The sequence below is a fragment of the Triturus cristatus genome, chromosome 7 (genome assembly GCF_964204655.1).
Source record: "Triturus cristatus chromosome 7, aTriCri1.1, whole genome shotgun sequence".
In the NCBI taxonomy this organism is placed as follows: domain Eukaryota; kingdom Metazoa; phylum Chordata; class Amphibia; order Caudata; family Salamandridae; genus Triturus; species Triturus cristatus.
The window spans coordinates 1227050949-1227069524 of NC_140590.1; the positions used below are offsets into that span (position 1 = coordinate 1227050949).

Consider the following 18576-nt stretch of genomic DNA (forward strand, 5'->3'; position numbering starts at 1 on the left):
ATGAAGTGATGGGTAGAGAATTCATCAAGGAATCTTGGGAATTACCATACAGATTTCGATGTAGGAATGGGGACATGGAAGTGTTTCTTAGCAGTACCGACTGCGAGAACACTTTAAGTGGATCTCTCATATGCCAGGATATCATGCTGCACTGTGCCTGTAATGCTTCAGTTGCAAACTTATCCTGTCACTTGAAAGGTTCCCCAGCTGCCCTGATTAATCCGGTATTCAAGTTGCTTTCCAATGGGAGTTACTTGATGCTGAATGAACAAGGTTGTTGTGGGATGCTTTCGAGCATTGCACGTCTTGTCAATGTATACTCCAAGGTTACTTACTGTATGCAAGTATTATTTCCACAGACCCATACAGTCAGGAAGGTGCCATTATGGCCTTTGTTCAATGTTTCCTTTATACGGTTTGATTCTCTGAGCCGAATCAAAGCCATGCATTTACAGAAAACCGGCATGGTGAGCAAAAAAACGATGGATTTAGGCCCAGATCTCTGTACTGGGGTGAATGTATGACATTGTTCTGCATTCTGTCCATCAATTGTTATTTTTGCATTTTACAGAAAACCGTGGCCTTAACCTCCGCCCGAGAAACCTACGATCTCCAGGTTGCAAGGTCATCAGCTGAGATACAGGCACTAGTACGGACAAACTGCCCTTTCCATTTCACAGTAATGGTACAACGTATCTTTAACATGTCTGATACAACGGGTATATTCTACCTATTTAAGACCGTAGGTTCTAGACTGTTAAGCACCTTTCAGACAATCCTCTGAGTTTTCCCAACTTCATACACTCCGTATTCAGAAGCATTTTTGGAGGCCTTACACTGATCCTGTTCCTAATAGCAGGGTGAGTTGGTGAGAGGGGTAAGGGGGGTAAGAGGGGTTTCTAGCGGCACTGTGAGCTAGCTGGTATACAGGCTAACATACCCGGTAGGGGTTTCTAGAATCGGTCTGACACCAATCTTATAGTGTAAGTTGTCTAAATGCGCAGATCCTGTATAGGTTTATAGGAACTACATGACACTGCAGTCATCAGCTTGCGCTTGACCGGTACTTGAGTGCGATTTAAAGCTGACTGAAGGTTGGATTCAGAAATCAGATTTTACTGTGTCATATGTTTTACCCTCTGACTTTGACTCTGAAATGGAAGTCAAAAATTCTCAGTGGGGCAAGGCAGCAGGCTGTACCCAAGAAATGCACAATGAGGCTGGACATCCATCACATAAGGTCCCAGTAAAGCTGTTGACTTTTGGTGGAAAAGCTCCAAGTGGAAGATATTCACAATTTCCCAGTTGGATACTTTTGGTGCCTTTGTCTGATGAGGCTTTTTACTTTCGGACTTAGGGCCTGATTATGAGTTTGGTGGTGTAGCAGAGGGCTACCACACCACCGCCCCACACAGCAAAATTTCACTGCCGGCCAACCACCAGATTACGAGTTGTCTTGTGGTCTGACAGGTGGTCCTTTGGCGTTCCCACTGCAATGCCTATTAAAAAGGCACCGCAATGGGAGCGTCAAATCCCGTCCCTGCACGACATGGACTGGCTCTCTTTGTTTCCTCACTGCCACACTTTTCATGTCGAGGTCACCACCATGAACAGTGAGGTGGTCAGGAAAATTGTAATATGCTTGGCGGTGCCACTGCGGCACTGCCAAGCATATTGTGGACCCACACCACCTCACCACCACCAGGGACCGTGGATCCCTGGTGTTTGCAGTGGTTATATGATGGTCTGACCACTGTACTTGTTATAAGGCTGTCCCTGGCAGCCACCACGCCTCCACTGCGGGTTTGGAGGTCCTGTGGCCCGCCAAACTCGTAATAGGACCCCTAGTCACTATTTTGGAGCTTGTTATCTTCAAGCATGGCAATGATGAAAGCTGTAGGAAAATAGGGCTGGATACTCTCTCTGCTACATCCCACTGAAACAGATTTGCTGCTGCACTAAAAGCTCACAGAGGGAGCACAATAAATCCTTGGGCCAATGGCAATGCACCTCCAGCGGATTGACTTGGCATGTTTGTCTAGGTTCTCTGGAGGCCTTTGGAGCCAAAAGGTTTTTAAGTTTTTTCATGATGCTAGGAAGAGTTCACGTTGATACAGCCAATCTTCCTAGGACCTCAGGAACAGCACTTGGGGGTTCAAGACTCAATATAGCAGGAGCCAACAGCAGGATCCAGGGAAGGTCCAGTTGGAGGTTGTCAGCTGGGCTCTTTAGGAAAAAGATTTCTAGCAGCTTGTTGTTGCCCTGTAGCTCAACAGGAGGTTGGCTCACTGACCCTTGGAGCGCACCTCTTTGTCTTGGGTACAAGTGAACGTATGTCCAGCAGGTGTAGTCCTTATTTTGTTTTCCACAGGGCCGGTAGTGTTCTTAAGAGGGTGCCTCGAGTGCCAAATGTATGCCTGGTACTAGGGTGGCCTGTGGGTGGGGTGACTCCTGCCCCCTTTCTATTCAATAGGGAAAAAGGTGCACACAGGAGCCCTACCCACTTTTGCAGCAGTTACTGTGTGTCCTACTACAAACAATCCCAGAGTTCCCCTCTACCTGATTCTGACATGGCAGAACGTTTCTTCATCTGTGCTGCGCTTTAGTGCCCCACCCCCCCAGGGGTGTGGTAATGGAAATGAGCTAGCCCTCCTCTGTGGTCACTTCAATCTAGTTCTGAAGGTCTTTGTCTCAGCTGTGGGAGCAAGTTCACACCTCAAGTGGCTATTCAGCTTCTGGTTGACACTTGCAAGCTCATGAAAATGTGCTTCTAGGGGCTTTATGCAGGACAAGGGTGACTCCCTAAAAGTCCTTTTGCTAAAACATGTATTACAAATCTGACTTCACTAGAGAATTAGGCTTGTTATATATAATTTAAAAATTCCAAGAATATAAGTTGTAGTTGTTTCCTGCTTAAAGGTTACATTTTTTACATTTCAAATTGCATTCCAGAGCTTTCCCATGGAACAGATAATCTTGATGCAGTGAAAATAGTTTTGGGGTCTTGTCTGTACTTAACATTAAACTTTTACGTGCCCATATTTTAAATACAATGCAACCTGCCTCATGGGAATTGCAACATATTTAGAGATGACATATTTAAAAAAAAAAATCTTACCTGTCAAAATAAGTTATTTTGAAAGGTTGAATTTACAGTTTTAGAACTACACAGACAGGCTACAATGGTAGGCCTGCAACCATGTTTGCAATGTCACTGTAGTGGATGGCACAATGGGTGCTACAGTTCACTAGTGATTTTAAAATTACAGGCCCTCTGTACACTTGGTACCATATACTAGGGACTTAAAGATACATCAAATATGCCAATTAGGAGTAAAGCCAATTTTGACATGTTTAAGGAGCCAGAGTACATACCCTGGGGCCTAATTAGCAAATTCCCAGTGCACAGAGTCAAAACACAAGCAGCACCAGTCGAAAGTCAGGCATTGTGCTACAATTCCATCATTTAAAATGAAAAACCTGCTGTCGGTTATGCTTTTTTTGTTACTGCAAACTTTCTTCAAATGAATACCCACAACCCACTTCCTGATAGAAAATTTAATATTTTTATGTGCGATTTAAGTGCAATGAAAGACAGACTACCTACAGCCTTAGTTCACTTACACTCAAGAAAATAGATTATTGGTGTAGGAATCAACATCATTTCCTGAATACAAAGAATTACTATTAAAGAAAATACAAATTAAAACAGGCTGTTTATTTAGCATAATATGATTCCAGAAGTTACAAATAGGCCACATTTGATTTTTGTAAGCCAGGATGTCTATCTACCATAATGATACAAATGTGAGTTGATGTTAGTAACTAAGACCAAGTGAGGATTCACCTATAAATACGTTTCTGAAATTGATGATAGGAGACATAACTTCAAAATAGCATTCCAGTAATATATGTGACTCTATGGTAGCAAATGTAGTCCATGTAAGACAGCTTAATAAATTCAAATATCAGCAGAACATTTTTAAAAACAGCATCACTTCAGACTAAACCAAATGTTATCTACTTTATCTGGTGTGTGTTGTTGACTCATCTAACAGTGAAATGTTTGCAATTAATTAAACTTTTATAAAAGAGAGACTCAAGGTATTAAATGGTAAGAATGGACAAAGAATAAAGAAGAAAGGAAAAAGGTAAAATCTAGGAAAAGTAAAAACATTTTGATTCTGCTATTATTTGGAGGTTCTTATTGCTTGCATTAAAGTGGAGAAGTAATCAATACTAGGTGAATGGACATGAGCATAAACAGAGAAGGGGATGAAAATGTTTTACACAGAAAGAGACCTGTGTCTGAATTAGTTGAAACCAAAGTATCTTGACCTCAATCGGTGCCCAATTGTACACTTAACTCTTCATTTCAGTTCAAACCTTATGGATAATTGCTTTCTCAATATACAATATGTTCAGATTCCAGCCTTGTAAAATCCTGTTACCCCCTTGAATCTAATTTCTTTTTGTGTATATGCCATACATTTGAGTAATTCTGTATTACCTCGGAACTCTTGGTGAACGGTTTGAGCAACCGGATAGGTGAAATAAATCTTTACTCGTTTATGGGCTGTTTGTGCTGTAAACATCTGTCCTTTTTTGTAGAGTGGACATTCGATAACATATATCTGTTTTGCAGGTTGTGAGAGTAAAATCGCATTTGATAGGGAACCATGTGTTCTTTTTCTTAATGCTGTTTTTACATCGCTTTCAGCTTATACATGGGAAGAAACCTTTATTAGAACAATGGAATTTGGAGCACTCCATTGAACATAATGAGGTGCTCCGAGCGTCTACTGGCCGGTAAAAGCCCGCAAAGCAACATTCCAATGTTGTTTTACAAAGGCCTCTTGGAGCCCGAGGGGATATAAACCCCCTCGGCCTATGAGAGGCATTTGTTTTATTCATTAGAACATTCTGCCCTTTAGTGGCAGAATGTTCTATTAGCCTTATAGCCTTCGTAGCTGGGCTATACAGGCAATTTAAGTCCTACTCCCTTGTTGAAGGCCCGAGCCGAATGCTGGAGCGGGCCTTTGATGGCCAGTATAGCCCACCACGGCGGGCTATAAGGCTATAATATTAGTAAGCCACTCTTTATTTGTCAGCCCTTTGAGATGAAGGGAACAAGGACATCTTTGAGGGAGTAAGACCCTCTACATGTTTGCCCAATGATCTATCAGTCATTTTACAATTTTATCCATTCTCAAACTATCCAAATGTTTATTGATTATCTTGGCAGCTTTACTGGGTTCCTAATTATAGATTATTATCAGACATATCGGGGTAGCTTCTTCCTTTTCTTTATGCTGACATTTAATCAATAGTTCATTTATATATGCTCTTTCTTTCAAATCAAGCAACCAATCTTTTCTGTAGTCCTTGTCTCATCTACAATTTCTTCACAACAGCCACACCAAATGTAATGTTCATAAACTCACCCTTGATGCAACAGATGCAACTGCAAATGTTGTGTTAAATCGTATAGATGAAATTACAAATAATATTTACTGGTTATATTATATGTTTATGCCTAATTACATTTTTCTTTTATGTGTTGGTATTTTTTGGTATAAATATTGTGAGGTCATAAACATTGCATTTGGTGCACACGTTAGAGTTTTCATCGCTAAAGTGTGAGTTATGGATTGTGCTCCTAACCATAATTTACAAATTACAGTCTTTATTTGTTTTCACGTGTTTCTTTATGTACATTTTTTAAGTTCTTTTAAACATAGGTTGAGATTTTATAATCAAAGCTGACCATAACTTTGCTCTATACTTTGTTTTTTAGCGAATTTAATTGTTTTAATCATAGACCAAATCCAAGAGTTCCTTGTGCCCCATTCTCTTCAGGGAACAAACATCCACTGCACACAGCCTTTGACAGTGCTTGTTTCAAACTTACCTACCTGCATTAGCACACAAATTGTCCTGTGCAGTAATTTTACCTAATGGTTTAAACTGTGCACCTTTTCCACGGCCAAAGGGTGATATGTTTCAGAATGTAGAGAATACAAATAATAGTGAACAAGTAATGATAATATGCTTTTACTAATTGATTCTGTTATTGCTTAACACAAAGTTATTCACAATACCAACCTCTAAAAAAATGGAATTCTCTGTCAGCCCCAACAGGATATAATCCCTATGGTATGTGGCTCACAATGAAATTTTACCAGTAGGTGCATTAAATGCAGGAACCTTTTTTGCTAACATTTTCAGCCCTTCTTGGTGGCACAGCATTACTCATGGCAGGAATTATATCTGTTAGTCACTAAGTGGTCAATTCATGAAATGCATTACCAAGAAGATCCATTGTTATTGTGGCCCACAACCCATACTCACTTGAAGAGTAAATGTTTCCCCAGCCAGTAACCCAGCAGTTTAACCCAGAAGGGAATTGGACAGGTGAGGCCGGCAGGCAGACAGGCATGATAAAATCGGTGAAGTTCACCGTGATTTCCAGCTCCATCAACATAATGTCCCCGGGCGTGCCTGGGTGCGTGAATAATGAGTTGGCAATGATCGTCTTGACTGGAGAGCACACCGAGTTTGGGTTGGAGATCGAGAGCTGGTACATCCCCAAGCAGACACTGTAGGAGGACTGGGTAAAGTTTCTGAAAAAAATATCGTAAAACAAAGAAAATGTAATCACAATGGAGAAATAGATCAAATGTAACATCAATCCGCATTGTGTTGCTCTTTACAAACATGAAGGACAATCTTGCCCTGAAAGGGATGAGAAGATGTCAAGTGACAACAATTGAGAATTAGACATACAATTTGCGAATTACAGGCTGAACTTTTCATCAATCTGTTACTCCCACCAGAGCCCACCCAAGTTCTCAACTTGATATCAGTTTTCCCTGCCAGCCAGACATTCAAAAAGATTTTTCTACCACCCATCTCTTCTCTGATGGTATGTATTTCATTGCTTTCAAACTAAAAAAATAAATGATGAAAAATCCTAAAATTAAAGCATTAGGAAATCGATTTAAAATGGATCCTGATTTGATCATCATGTGATGTGAATAACGTATATCAGATTTCGTGAAAACGGCTTGATCAGACATTGATCCAATGTTTTTTTGTGCCACTGGGAAGTATTAATTCCTTCTATCATTTCATCTTTGACAGTGGGTGAAGCATACACCTTTTTGCATAACTGAGACTATGTTCGTTTTTCCTTCTTTGTTTTCTGTTTTATTTGTATTCACTATCACAACAGTAAAAATAGAGAGAGACACAGAACTCAAATAAGCATTTACAGCAATCATGAACATAGAGCACTTAAACACGTACATTTATAAACAGCAAAAATGTGTCATCTTAAAAAAAATGCCTTAATATTGAGAAAATACTTATGGATGAATGGAGAGGAGTAAAACATAAATACATAACTAAGTAAATTAGGAAGTAAATAAAAAAGTAACCGGACTCAAATTAAATAAAGTGATCAAGAAATGTAGTCTTTTGCCTTGACTGGACCAGTTGATTACTAGCTATGTGAAAGTCTATGTTAGTTATTGATTAGTTAACTGAGTATTTGTATGGGAGAGTGATTGTGTGTGTGGTTCGGTGAGGTGTGTGTGACTGCCCAAAGATGTGTGAATAGTTGATTCAGTAGGTATATGAGGTTAAGACTACATGTTATAACAGTTGTTTGGGTGAGTGAATATCTTTATGGGTGTGGGGATGAGCAAATATATCTCTCAATGGTACATGTCCAACAAACTAGAAAAATAAAAGGCAGTGTATGTGACAGTTGTATATAAATAAGTATACATAAGACTCACTGATTGTATGAGTGACTGTATGTATAACTGAATACTTATAATAGTGATTTTATAACACACTAAGTATGAGTTAATATCTATATGAATAAATTAAGTGTTGTTTGTATAAATAAGTGTGTAGCTGAGTAAATGTAAGTATGATCCATTTTTTGCATAAGTGAGTAGGATGACTGCATAAGTGAATAGGATGTGTGCTGGTGTGTAATGTCGATATAGGTGTATAAGTATATTTGATAGCGTTCTATTGATCATTTACAGCATGTATGAGTGAATCTATAGGTAAGTGATTAGATGTGTGTGTAGATCTAGGAATCACTGAGTGGGTTTTTAGAAACTTGCATTGGTGTGTCACTGGATTCAAATATGGTTCTCTGTATTTTACAGTGAGTGATGAAAGGTTATACTACTGTATGATGAGGTGTATCTGATTGTCACATGGATGATGTCATCAGTGATGTCATTTGAGATGTCATCAGTGATGTCATCGTTGATGTCACTGACCATGTCATGAATTATGTAATATGTGACATCATCAGCAGTGGATTGCGGGCGAGCGAATTATAGTTAGCAGAACTAATTATAACAGAGGAATTTCAATGGATTTGTACGAGTGAAATGTCCAGCTAACTATAACAGTCCTGAAACCTATGGTTTTTTCAGTGAATTTCTAAGGTTTTTTAAATGCTAATTGCAAAATATAACAGTTTTTTAACTGTTTTTTTTACATTTTTTTTTTTATTACATTATATATTTTTAATATAAATGGAAATAAAAATGTTTTTTAAAATATTGAAACTGAAATATTGTTTTTTTATTGAATATATAAGTGCAGAACTATAAGTGCGTTGGTTAGTTAGGGGGCTGCATGCATAGTGGATAGGGGTTTGAAGCAGTCCATGTGCTAAAGCCTGGCTCAGTGCATGAGTACTTGGGTACTGAATGAATGATTAGCGCACTGCAAAAATAGTGCCTGGGTGAATTTATAAGTGGTTGAGTTTTGGTGCAGTGAATGGATTAGTACATGGTGCTGAATGGGTCACTAGAGGAGTGCAAGGAGAGTGACAGGGTGTTTGCTGGAAGTGTATGGATACTAACTGGGGAATTGAAGGTGTAAAAGACAAGTGTGTAGGTGGTTAGAGGACTGCATGCATAGTGGATAAGCGTTTGAGGCAGTCCATGTGCTAATGCCTGGCTCGCTGCATGAGTACTTGGATACTGACTGAATGATTAGAATACTGCAAGGAGAGTGCCTGGGTGAATTTATAAGTGTTAGAATTACTTTTAAGGATCAGTACTGGGCTCAAAGATGCAGCACTGAGTCCTCTCCTGATAACAGGTGAGTAAATCGGAATTTGTAGTTCGGCTGATTTTAAAGGAATATTTGTAAGTTTCAAAAAATGACACTTAGAAACTTTTTCAGCAAAAAGCAGGAAAGGAGATCCTATGGAAGGATATTCAAGTTACTGGTAAGTATGGTTACAATTACTTTTCAGGATCAGTACTTTGCTCAAAGATGCAGCACTGAGGTCTCTCCTGATAACAGGTGAGTAAATCAGAATTCGTAGTTTTGCTGATTTTAGAGGAATATTTTAAAGTTCCAAAACTCCACACATAAAATAATTTCCAAGTGAAACCAGTCAATGTTAGCCTATGGAAGGAAATTCAAGTTACTGGTAAGCACGGTTAGAATTACTTTTCAGGCACAGTACTGGGCTCAAAGTTGCAGCACTGAGGTTTCTCCTGACAACAGGTGAGTAAATCGGTATTCGTAGTACGGCTGATTTTAGAGGAATATTTTAAAGTTCCAAAACTCCGCACTTAGAAGAATTTCCAAGTGAAACCATTCAATGTTAGTCTATGGAAGGAAATTCAAGTTACTGGTAAGTACGGTTAGAATTACTTTTTAGGATCAGTACTGGGCTCAAAGATGCAGCACTGAGGTCTCTCCTGATAACAGGTGAGTAAATCAGAATTCGTAGTTCGGCTGATTTTAGAGGAAATTTTTAAAATTCCAAAACTCAACACTTAGAAGAATTGCCAAGTGAAACCAGTCAATGTTAGCCTATGGAAGGAAATTCAAGTTACTGGTAAGTACGGTTACAATTACTTTTCAGGATCAGTACTGGGCTCGAAGATGTAGCACTGAGGTCTCTCCTGATAACAGGTGAGTAAATCGGAATTCGTAGTTCGGCTGATTTTAGATGAATATTTTAAAGTTCCAAAACTCCACGCTTAGAAGAATTTCCAAGTGAAAGCAGTCAATGTTGGCCTATGGAAGGAAATTCAAGTTACTGGTAAGTACGGTTAGAATTACTTTTCAGGATCAGTACTGGACTCAAAGATGCAGCACTGAGGTCTCTCCTGATAACAGGTGATTAAATCGGAATTTGTAGTTCGGCTGATTTTAGAGGAATATTTGTAAGTTTCAAAAATCGACACTTAGAAACTTTTTCAGCAAAAAGCAGGCAATGATATCCTAAGGAAGGAAATTCAAGTTACTGGTAAGTACGGTTAGAATTACAGGATCAGTACTGGTCTCAAAGATGCAGCACTGAGGTCTCTCCTGATAACAGGTGAGTTAAATTGGAATTCGTAGTTCGGCTGATTTTAATGTGGTCCAGTATATATAGAGCCACTTTCCTACACCATTCCCTCCCTTCACCACTGTGTAAACGCGCCCTGTGTCCATTTTAATTTGGGAGATTAAGTCCCCTTAAATCCTGAGTGTCCCTAGGGTCCAAGTAGCCCACTAGGTACCTGCAGTAAGCGTCACAGAGATGCATTGCAGAGGTGTAAAAAGGGGCAAGGCCTGGGCCACCTCTCTGAAACACAGCCCAGTGGCGCTTACTGGAAGCACCTGGTGGGCTAGTTGACGCCCTGGGGCTCTCAGTATTGAAGCGGAATTATTTCCCCAACTTGAAACATGCCACAGGGCGTGTTTGCACATGTCACCTCAGGCCCCGTCCCCTCCCTTCCCCACTGTGTAAACACGCCCTGTGTCCGTTTTAAGTTGGGAGATTAAGTCCCCTTGAATCCTGAAGGTCCCTAGGGTCAAAGTAGCCCACTCGGTACCTCCAGTAAGCGCCGTTGTAGAGAGCTGTAAAAAGGGGTATGCCTGGACCACCTCTCTGCAACGCAGCACAATGGCGCTTATTGGAAGCACCTGGTGGGCTAGTTGGCCCCCGAGTCATTCAGGATTGAAGGGGAATTATTTCCCCAACTTAAAACGCGCCACGTCACCTCAGGCCCCGTCCCCTCCCTTCACTAGGGGTGGGTGGAATTTTCGAAATTCACTTTCGCAAACTATCGCGAAAATGTTAAAAATCTCTGCAAACACGCGGAAATATCGCGAAGACGCAGAAGTTTTTTTCCTGCTCGTTCGTGGTATTTTCTGCGTGATCGCAGCTCGCCAACTTACCCATGCGGCTGCTCACGTGTGCGAGCTTCACATTACTTCTGCCGGATGTCGATGGCGTGTCCAAAATGACTTGATCGCGTTCTCTCGCTCCCTGTCGCGTTGGATATGATGTGTTCGGGGTCTCTTGCTCCTTTTCACGTTCGATATGACGTGCCCGTGTCCTCACGCTCTCGCTCACAATGGAGAATGACGTGTTCGAGATCTCAATCATCTCATGATCACGAGAAGAAAGACATGATCGCGATTAGAAAGACGTTAATGCGGGCGCGAGCTTTCGCGAGACAGCGCAAATGGCTACCAACAATCCAACATCTCGTGGAGAACGCGACCGGATTGGGAAAACTTGTCGGCGAACGCGGGATTCAGGTAAGGCGATCGCATGCACGTGAGAATGTATTTTTTTACAATGCGAGCAAGAAAAAAATTTCCGGTAAGATGCGGATTGCGGAAATTTTTACATTTTCGCGCTCTCGCGGAACGCGAAAATGTCAAATTATCCCAATTTCCGCGAGCGGAACGGAATTTTTGCCCAGGCCTACCCTTCACCACTGTGTAAACACGCCCTGTGGCCGTTCTAAGTTGAGAGATTAAGTCCCTTTGAATCCTAAAGGTCCATAGGGTCAAACTAGCCCACTAGGTACCTCCAGTAAGCGCCATAGAGCTGCGTTCCAGAGAGGTGTAAAAAGGGGCATGGACTCTGAACACCTGTCTGCAACGCAGCTCCCTGGCACATACTGGAGATACCTGTTGGGCTAGTTGGCCCTCAGGGCCCTCAGTATTGAAAGAGACTTAATCCCCCAAATTAAAACGCGCCACGGGGTGCGTTTGCACAGTGGTGTAGGAAGGGGGCGTGGCCTAAGGTGACATGTCTGCAAACACACCCTGTGGCGCAGTTTAAGTTGGGAAATTCATTCCACCTCAATCCTGAGGGTCCCTGGGGGCCAACTAGCCCACCAGGTCCCTTCTGTATGCGCCAGAGAGCTGCGTTGCAGAGAGGTGTTCAGAGGCCATGCCTCTTTTTACAACACTCTGCAACGCAGCTCCATGGAGCTTACTGGAGGTACCTGGTGGGCTAGTTGGCCCCCAGGGACCTTCAGGATTGAAGAGGAATTAGGGGCATATCAACAACAACCGGCGATAATTATCGCTAAGCGCACTTAGCGCTAGGATAATTATCGACGGCTAGCGTGGATTTTTATCGCTGAGATAGCATGCTATTAGCAACGCTTATCTCAAAAGCAATAAAAATCCTAGTGCCAACTGCCTAACGTGAGATTATTGCTGGAAACCTAGCGATAATCTCACGAAATGTGGTGTTAGCTTGTTGATAGGGACTCACAAACTTAGCCATGATATCCTCCTTCCATAAGATATCATGGCTAAGTCAGCCCTGAAGCAGGCGTAAGGAAAGTAGCGATAACAGGGGTTATCGCTACTTTTCCTGCCGCTATGCCTCATAGCGTTGTGCTTGATGATAGGAGAAATGTCGCTTAGCGACATTTCTCCTGTCATGTCAGGTCTAGAACGCCCACTTTGCATCTCATTAGAGATGCAAAGCTGGGCGTTAAGATTTCGTACGCTAAAGCAAGGTTTCACGCGTTAGTGTGACCTTGCTAATTAGGCGATAAAACTATCGCCGCTTTTCGGCCGAAAACGGCCACAAAAGCGGCAATAATTTTCTATCGCCTCGTTGTTGATATGCCCCTTAATTCCTGATCTTAAAACGCGCCACAGGGCGTGTTTGCACACATATCACCCCAGGCCCCACCCCCTCCCTTCACCACTGTGCAAACACTCCCCGTGGCACATTTTAAGTTTGGGGATTAACTCCCCTTGAATCCGGAGGGCCCCTGGGGTGCAACTATCCCACCAGCTACCTCCATTAAGCGCCACAGAGCTGTGTTGCAGAGAGGTGTAAAAAGGGGCATGGCCGCAGAACACTTCTCTGCAATGCAGCCCCCTGGCGCATACTGGAGGTAACTGGTGGGCTAGTTTGCCCCCAGGGACACCCAGTATTCTAGGGAAATTCGTTCCCCATCTGCAAACGGTGCCGGTCTTCTTTTTTTTTATTTTTTTTTTTTAGAAGGGGGCTGTGTCTCATTTTTTGGCCCTGGGGACCCCATCCCACAGGGCATACCCCCTAATTAATTTTTTTAATGAAAATTTCGGGAAGGGGGCCGCGTGGCCCCCCTCCCGAGGCCATAATCGGCCCCGTGGACCCCATCCCCCGGGGCATGGCCCTTTTTAAAAATATTTTTCATATTGGAGGGGGGCTGCCTTGCCCCCCTCCTTAGGCCATTTATGGCCCCGGGGACCCCATCCCGCGGGGCCAGCCTTTTTAAATTTTATTTATTTATTTTTCATTTTGGGGAGGGGCGCATGGACCCCCTCCCGGGCCACTTGTAGCCATGGGGACCCCATCCCCCGGGGCTGGCCCTCTCCATTGGAGACCGTGGGGGGTCCCTAATCCCCCACAGTCCCGCCGGCTCCCCGTCTCCTGCAGGAGGTTGCAGCTCCCCCTTTGGAAAAGCAATTTACTTTGCTATTTGGAAGAGAGAGCAGGTTTCCTGCTCTCTCTTCCAAATAGCAAAGCAGTTTGTTATGACAGGGCGGGAGCTGCGAGGCTCCCGCCCTGCCATGACAGAGCCATGTCATGGCCTCTGCTGACCTGGTTCTATGGCTCTAAAGCAGCTCTGCTGACCTGGTTCTCTGGCTCTAGTGCAGCTCTGCTGACCTGGTTCTCTGGCTCTAAAGCAGCTCTACTGACCTGGTTCGCTCCCTCTAAAGCAGCTCTGCTGACCTGGTTTCTCTGTCTCTAAAGCAGCTCTGCTGACCTGGTTCTCTCCGTCTAAAGCAGCTCTGGTGACCTGGTTTCTCTAGCTCTAGAGCAGCTCTGCTGACCTGGTTCTCTGGCTCTAAAGCAGCTCTGCTGACCTGGTTCTCTCCCTCTAAAGCAGCTCTGCTGACCTGGTTCTCTGCCTCTAGAGCAGCTCTGCTGACCTGGTTTCTCTGGCTCTAGGACAGCTCTGCCGACCTGGTTCTCTGACTCTAAAGCAGCTCTGCTGACCTGGTTCTCTCCCTCTAAAGCAGCTCTGCTGACCTGGTTCTCTGACTCTAGAGCAGCTCTGCTGACCTGGTTCTCTGGCTCTAAAGCAGCTCCACTGACCTGGTTCTATGGCTCTAAAGTAGCTTTGCTGACCTGGTTCTCTCCCTCTAAAGTGCTCTGCTGACCTGGTTCTCTGCCTCTAAAGTAGCTCGGCTGACCTGGTTTTTCTGGCTCTTTAGCAGCTCTGCTGACCTGGTTCTCGGCCTCTAGAGCAGCTCTGCTGACCTGGGTCTCTGGCTCTAGAGCAGCTCTGCTGACCTGGGTCTCTGGTTCTAGAGCAGGTCTGCTGACCTGCTTCTTAGGCTCTAGGGCAGCTCTGCTGACCTGGTTCTCTGGATCTACAACGGCTCTGCTGACCTGGTTTCTCTGGCTCTACAGCAGCTCTGCTGACCTGGTTCTCTGCACTCACGATGCACGCACCCGACTTTGTGAAAATATATTTAAAAATGATATAAGTTTATTATAAGTACAAATATATTATTTTTATGAATATCATAGATAATCTCTCGCCCTAATATGTATATTAAAGACACATACATATCTTTTTAGAACATAATTTTTTTTTTGCGGGAGTCGTGCACCCAGCGCGCCGCAGCACATATATGACGTCACGCAGGACCCACCACCGCACAGGCATCTCGTACCGTGATGCGCATGTGTCGCAAATGTGCGGAAGCCACGGACTGGTCGCATACCAATCGCGCACATCAACTAATATTAAATGTATATGATGTAATTGAAAAACATGCAGCCGTCACACACCGTACGCGGCTCCTTCACGACTTTTCTAAAATGGCAGCTAGTATCCGCGCACTCACCGTGATGTGTACACTTTGAGTGCGCGACTCCAAAAACATTTTTGATTTTTTTTTTAAGAAAATAATATAAACATATTAAAATAAAAAATTAAAACAAAAAAAGTAATCAATATTTCAGTTTTAATTTTTTTAAAGTTTTTTTGCAATTTTCAGAAAAATATATAATGTTATTTAATGAATAAAATATTTATAAATAAACAGTTAAAAAACTGTAGAAAATCAGTACAAAAAATAGGTATACTACTATCACACTTAAAAATTTGCATTTAAAAAACCTTTGAAATTCACTGAAAAAACCATAGGTTTCAGAGACGTTATAGTTAGAAATTAGCATTTAAAAAAGCTTTGAAATTCACTGAAAAAAACATAGGTTTCAGAGACGTTATAGTTAGAAATTAGCATTTAAAAAACCTTACAAATTCAAAGAAAAAACCATAGGTTTCAGGGGTGTTATAGTTAGCTGGCCATTTCACTCGTAAAAACCATAGAAATTCCTCCGTTATAGTTAGTTCTGCTAACTATAACTCGTGTGCCCGCAATGCACTGCTGATGATGTCACATATTGCATCATTCATGACATGGTCAGTGACATCACTGATGACATCACTGATGACATCTCAAATTACATCAATGATAACATCCTCCACGTGACAATCTGATACACCTCATCATACACTAGTACCATATTTGAAACCATTGACACACCAATAACAGTTACTACATACCCACTCACTGATTCCTAAGTCTACACACACAACTACCCATTCAAAAAGAGAATCATTTATACATGTAGTCACTAACTAATAGAACACTATCAAATGCACTTATACACATATATAGACATTGACACATCAGCAGTCATCTTAGTCGGATTGCAGTCATCCTACTCACTCATGAAAAAAATTAATCACACTTACATTTACTCACTTACACAATTATCCAACATCACCTCATTTATTCAAACACATAGTAACTCATAGTTAATATGTTAAAAAATCCCCATTACAATTATACACTCATTCATGTAGTTACTCTCACAATCACTGACTCTTACACATACTTATTTATATACACCAACTCTCACATACAATGCCTTTTATTTTTGTACTTTGTTGAAGATGTACAACTAAAACATATATTCGCTCACCAACACACAAATAAATACACTCAGTCACCCAAACAACTGTTTCCACATGCACTCTTAAACCTATACACCTAGTCAATCAACCATTCATACATCTATGCATAGAGTTACACACACCCCATCCAACCACACACAAACTCAGTGTCCCATACAAATACTCACCGAACTAATCAATAACTAATAAACACACTCATGTAGTTAGTGACCAACTGATGCAGCATGTTATACAACAACAGAGACAGTGATGCACACATTCACATAGTTTAGTTACTAATCCTTGTATTAAGTGAGACACTTTTAATTACTCACTTAAACAGACAGTTAGACAGCTACTTAATCCTCCATCCAGACAGTTATATATCCACTCAATCTTCAATACAGATTGGTATATATATAATACACATTTAAATTTCAAACTAAACCCTTTCACTGGATGATATCACCAGTGATGTCATAAATGATGTTATTTGAGATGTCATCAGTGATGTCACTGACCATGTCATGAATGATGCAATATGTGACATCATCAGCAGTGCATTGCGGGCGCGCGAGTTATAGTTAGCAGAATTAACTATAACGGAGGAATTTCTATGGTTTGGTACGCGTGAAATGGCCAGCTAACTATAACACCCCTGAAACCTATGTTTTTTTCTGTAAATATATATATATATATATATATATATATATATATATATATATATATATATATATATATATATATATATATATATATATATATATATATATATAAAATCTTTATTGTTTGATTAATAAAAATCATTGCAATCAAAGCATCTTCACATCACATAATATTTAATAACTGTACCACATATACTATTTAAGAATATTTGCCAATACAATCATAATGATATCCTAAAAAAAAACAAATCACCATACATCTTTAATTACAACAACATAATATTGCACATTTTACAGTTTAGAGTGTAAATGTGCACAGCATACTAATTCTCTGTAACTAACATCAAGAATAAAATACATAAAAAAATACTTCATTAATTTCTACAGCAGAATATCACACATGTTGCATTTTAAAGTGCAATAATTGCAACGTCCATCCTATTAAAGCAATGATAAAGTGCATCAAAGTTACTGTAACAGTGAAACTTCTATTGTTACATTTCTAGATATCACCCTACCAGCCTAATCACTAAGATATACAGGATATAAAGAGTATGTAAACTATTAGGTTCCGGAGCCATTAAAATAATGAAGCTCAAACTGATTATATTAGACATTTTTCAACTGCACTTAAAAATGTTACCAATTGACATAATAACAGAATCAATACTCTAGATAATGACGTAATTAAAGCCTGACGAGCTGATCTGAACCTGATCCTCAAGAACCGTGGTTTCAAAATGGTACATCGAATATTAATCAGCTTGGGGCACACACACACTATGGTGGCCATACCCCCGGGAATCGGGACCTCCCGCAATGCCAGCAGCGGTCCCGCACCCTCTATTAGGATGCGCACGCCGCACTGGTGTGCGCATCATGCATTTGAAACATTGCGGCAGGCGGTGCTGAAAGCATCACCCGCCGCAATGCCACAAAGGCAGGTTGTGCCTTTCAATGCACAACGTGACAGGCACCGCGCGATGCCTGCGACGTTGTACATTGAAATGCAGGGGGGATCCATAAGTACCCCATTGTGCACCCCCCAGAGTCCCTGGGGACCCGCAATGGGCCCCCGCAAGTAAACTCCACATGCCTTTCCGTGGCAAATTGTAAAATGGCTAGCGGGGTCTAACAGACACCGCCACCATATTGAACCCTTTTCCGCCCGGTCAACTTGTCGACCGGGCGGAAAAGCGGCAGACGGTCTTTCCGTCCGCTGCGGAGCCCCCGGCCATCGTAACATGGGGGGGGATCTTTGCTGCATGGATGGTGGGCGGATCGCCCCCGCCAGGCTGGCGGTGACTACTGCCGGCCCGGCGGGGGCGATTCGCCTGCCATCCTAATGGGATCCTATATGTACTAATGTTTCTTCTGGCCATCCACATAGTCTACAATTAGATTCAGGCCACTGCTAGATCCATGATTGCGTGCCCTCTTTAGTTGGATTAATTCCCATTATTAAAATATTTTTAAACTTTGCTGAAAATAAGCAGTCAAATATGGCTGAATGAGTAGGGATTGGTATGAATAAATCACATACCATGCATAATTATTCTCTACTAATGCATTTTTGTCCAGCTTGAGTGATTCAGCTTTGATACATTTTTTTAAAAATTAACTTATAATTGGGCATGTTCAGATCTTGC

At 41.7% G+C, this 18576-nt stretch overlaps 1 protein-coding gene across 1 annotated transcript in view; it reads right to left on the reverse strand.

The window, feature by feature from the left end:
- Window positions 1-18576, reverse strand: part of LOC146811665 (serine protease 33-like) — a 230245-nt gene that overhangs the window by 29769 nt on the left and 181900 nt on the right. Inside the window, exon 4 of the mRNA XM_085618637.1 lies at window positions 6352-6623. Coding sequence (XP_085474763.1) covers window positions 6352-6623 — 272 coding nt within the window. The remainder of the gene's footprint in view (window positions 1-6351; window positions 6624-18576) is intronic.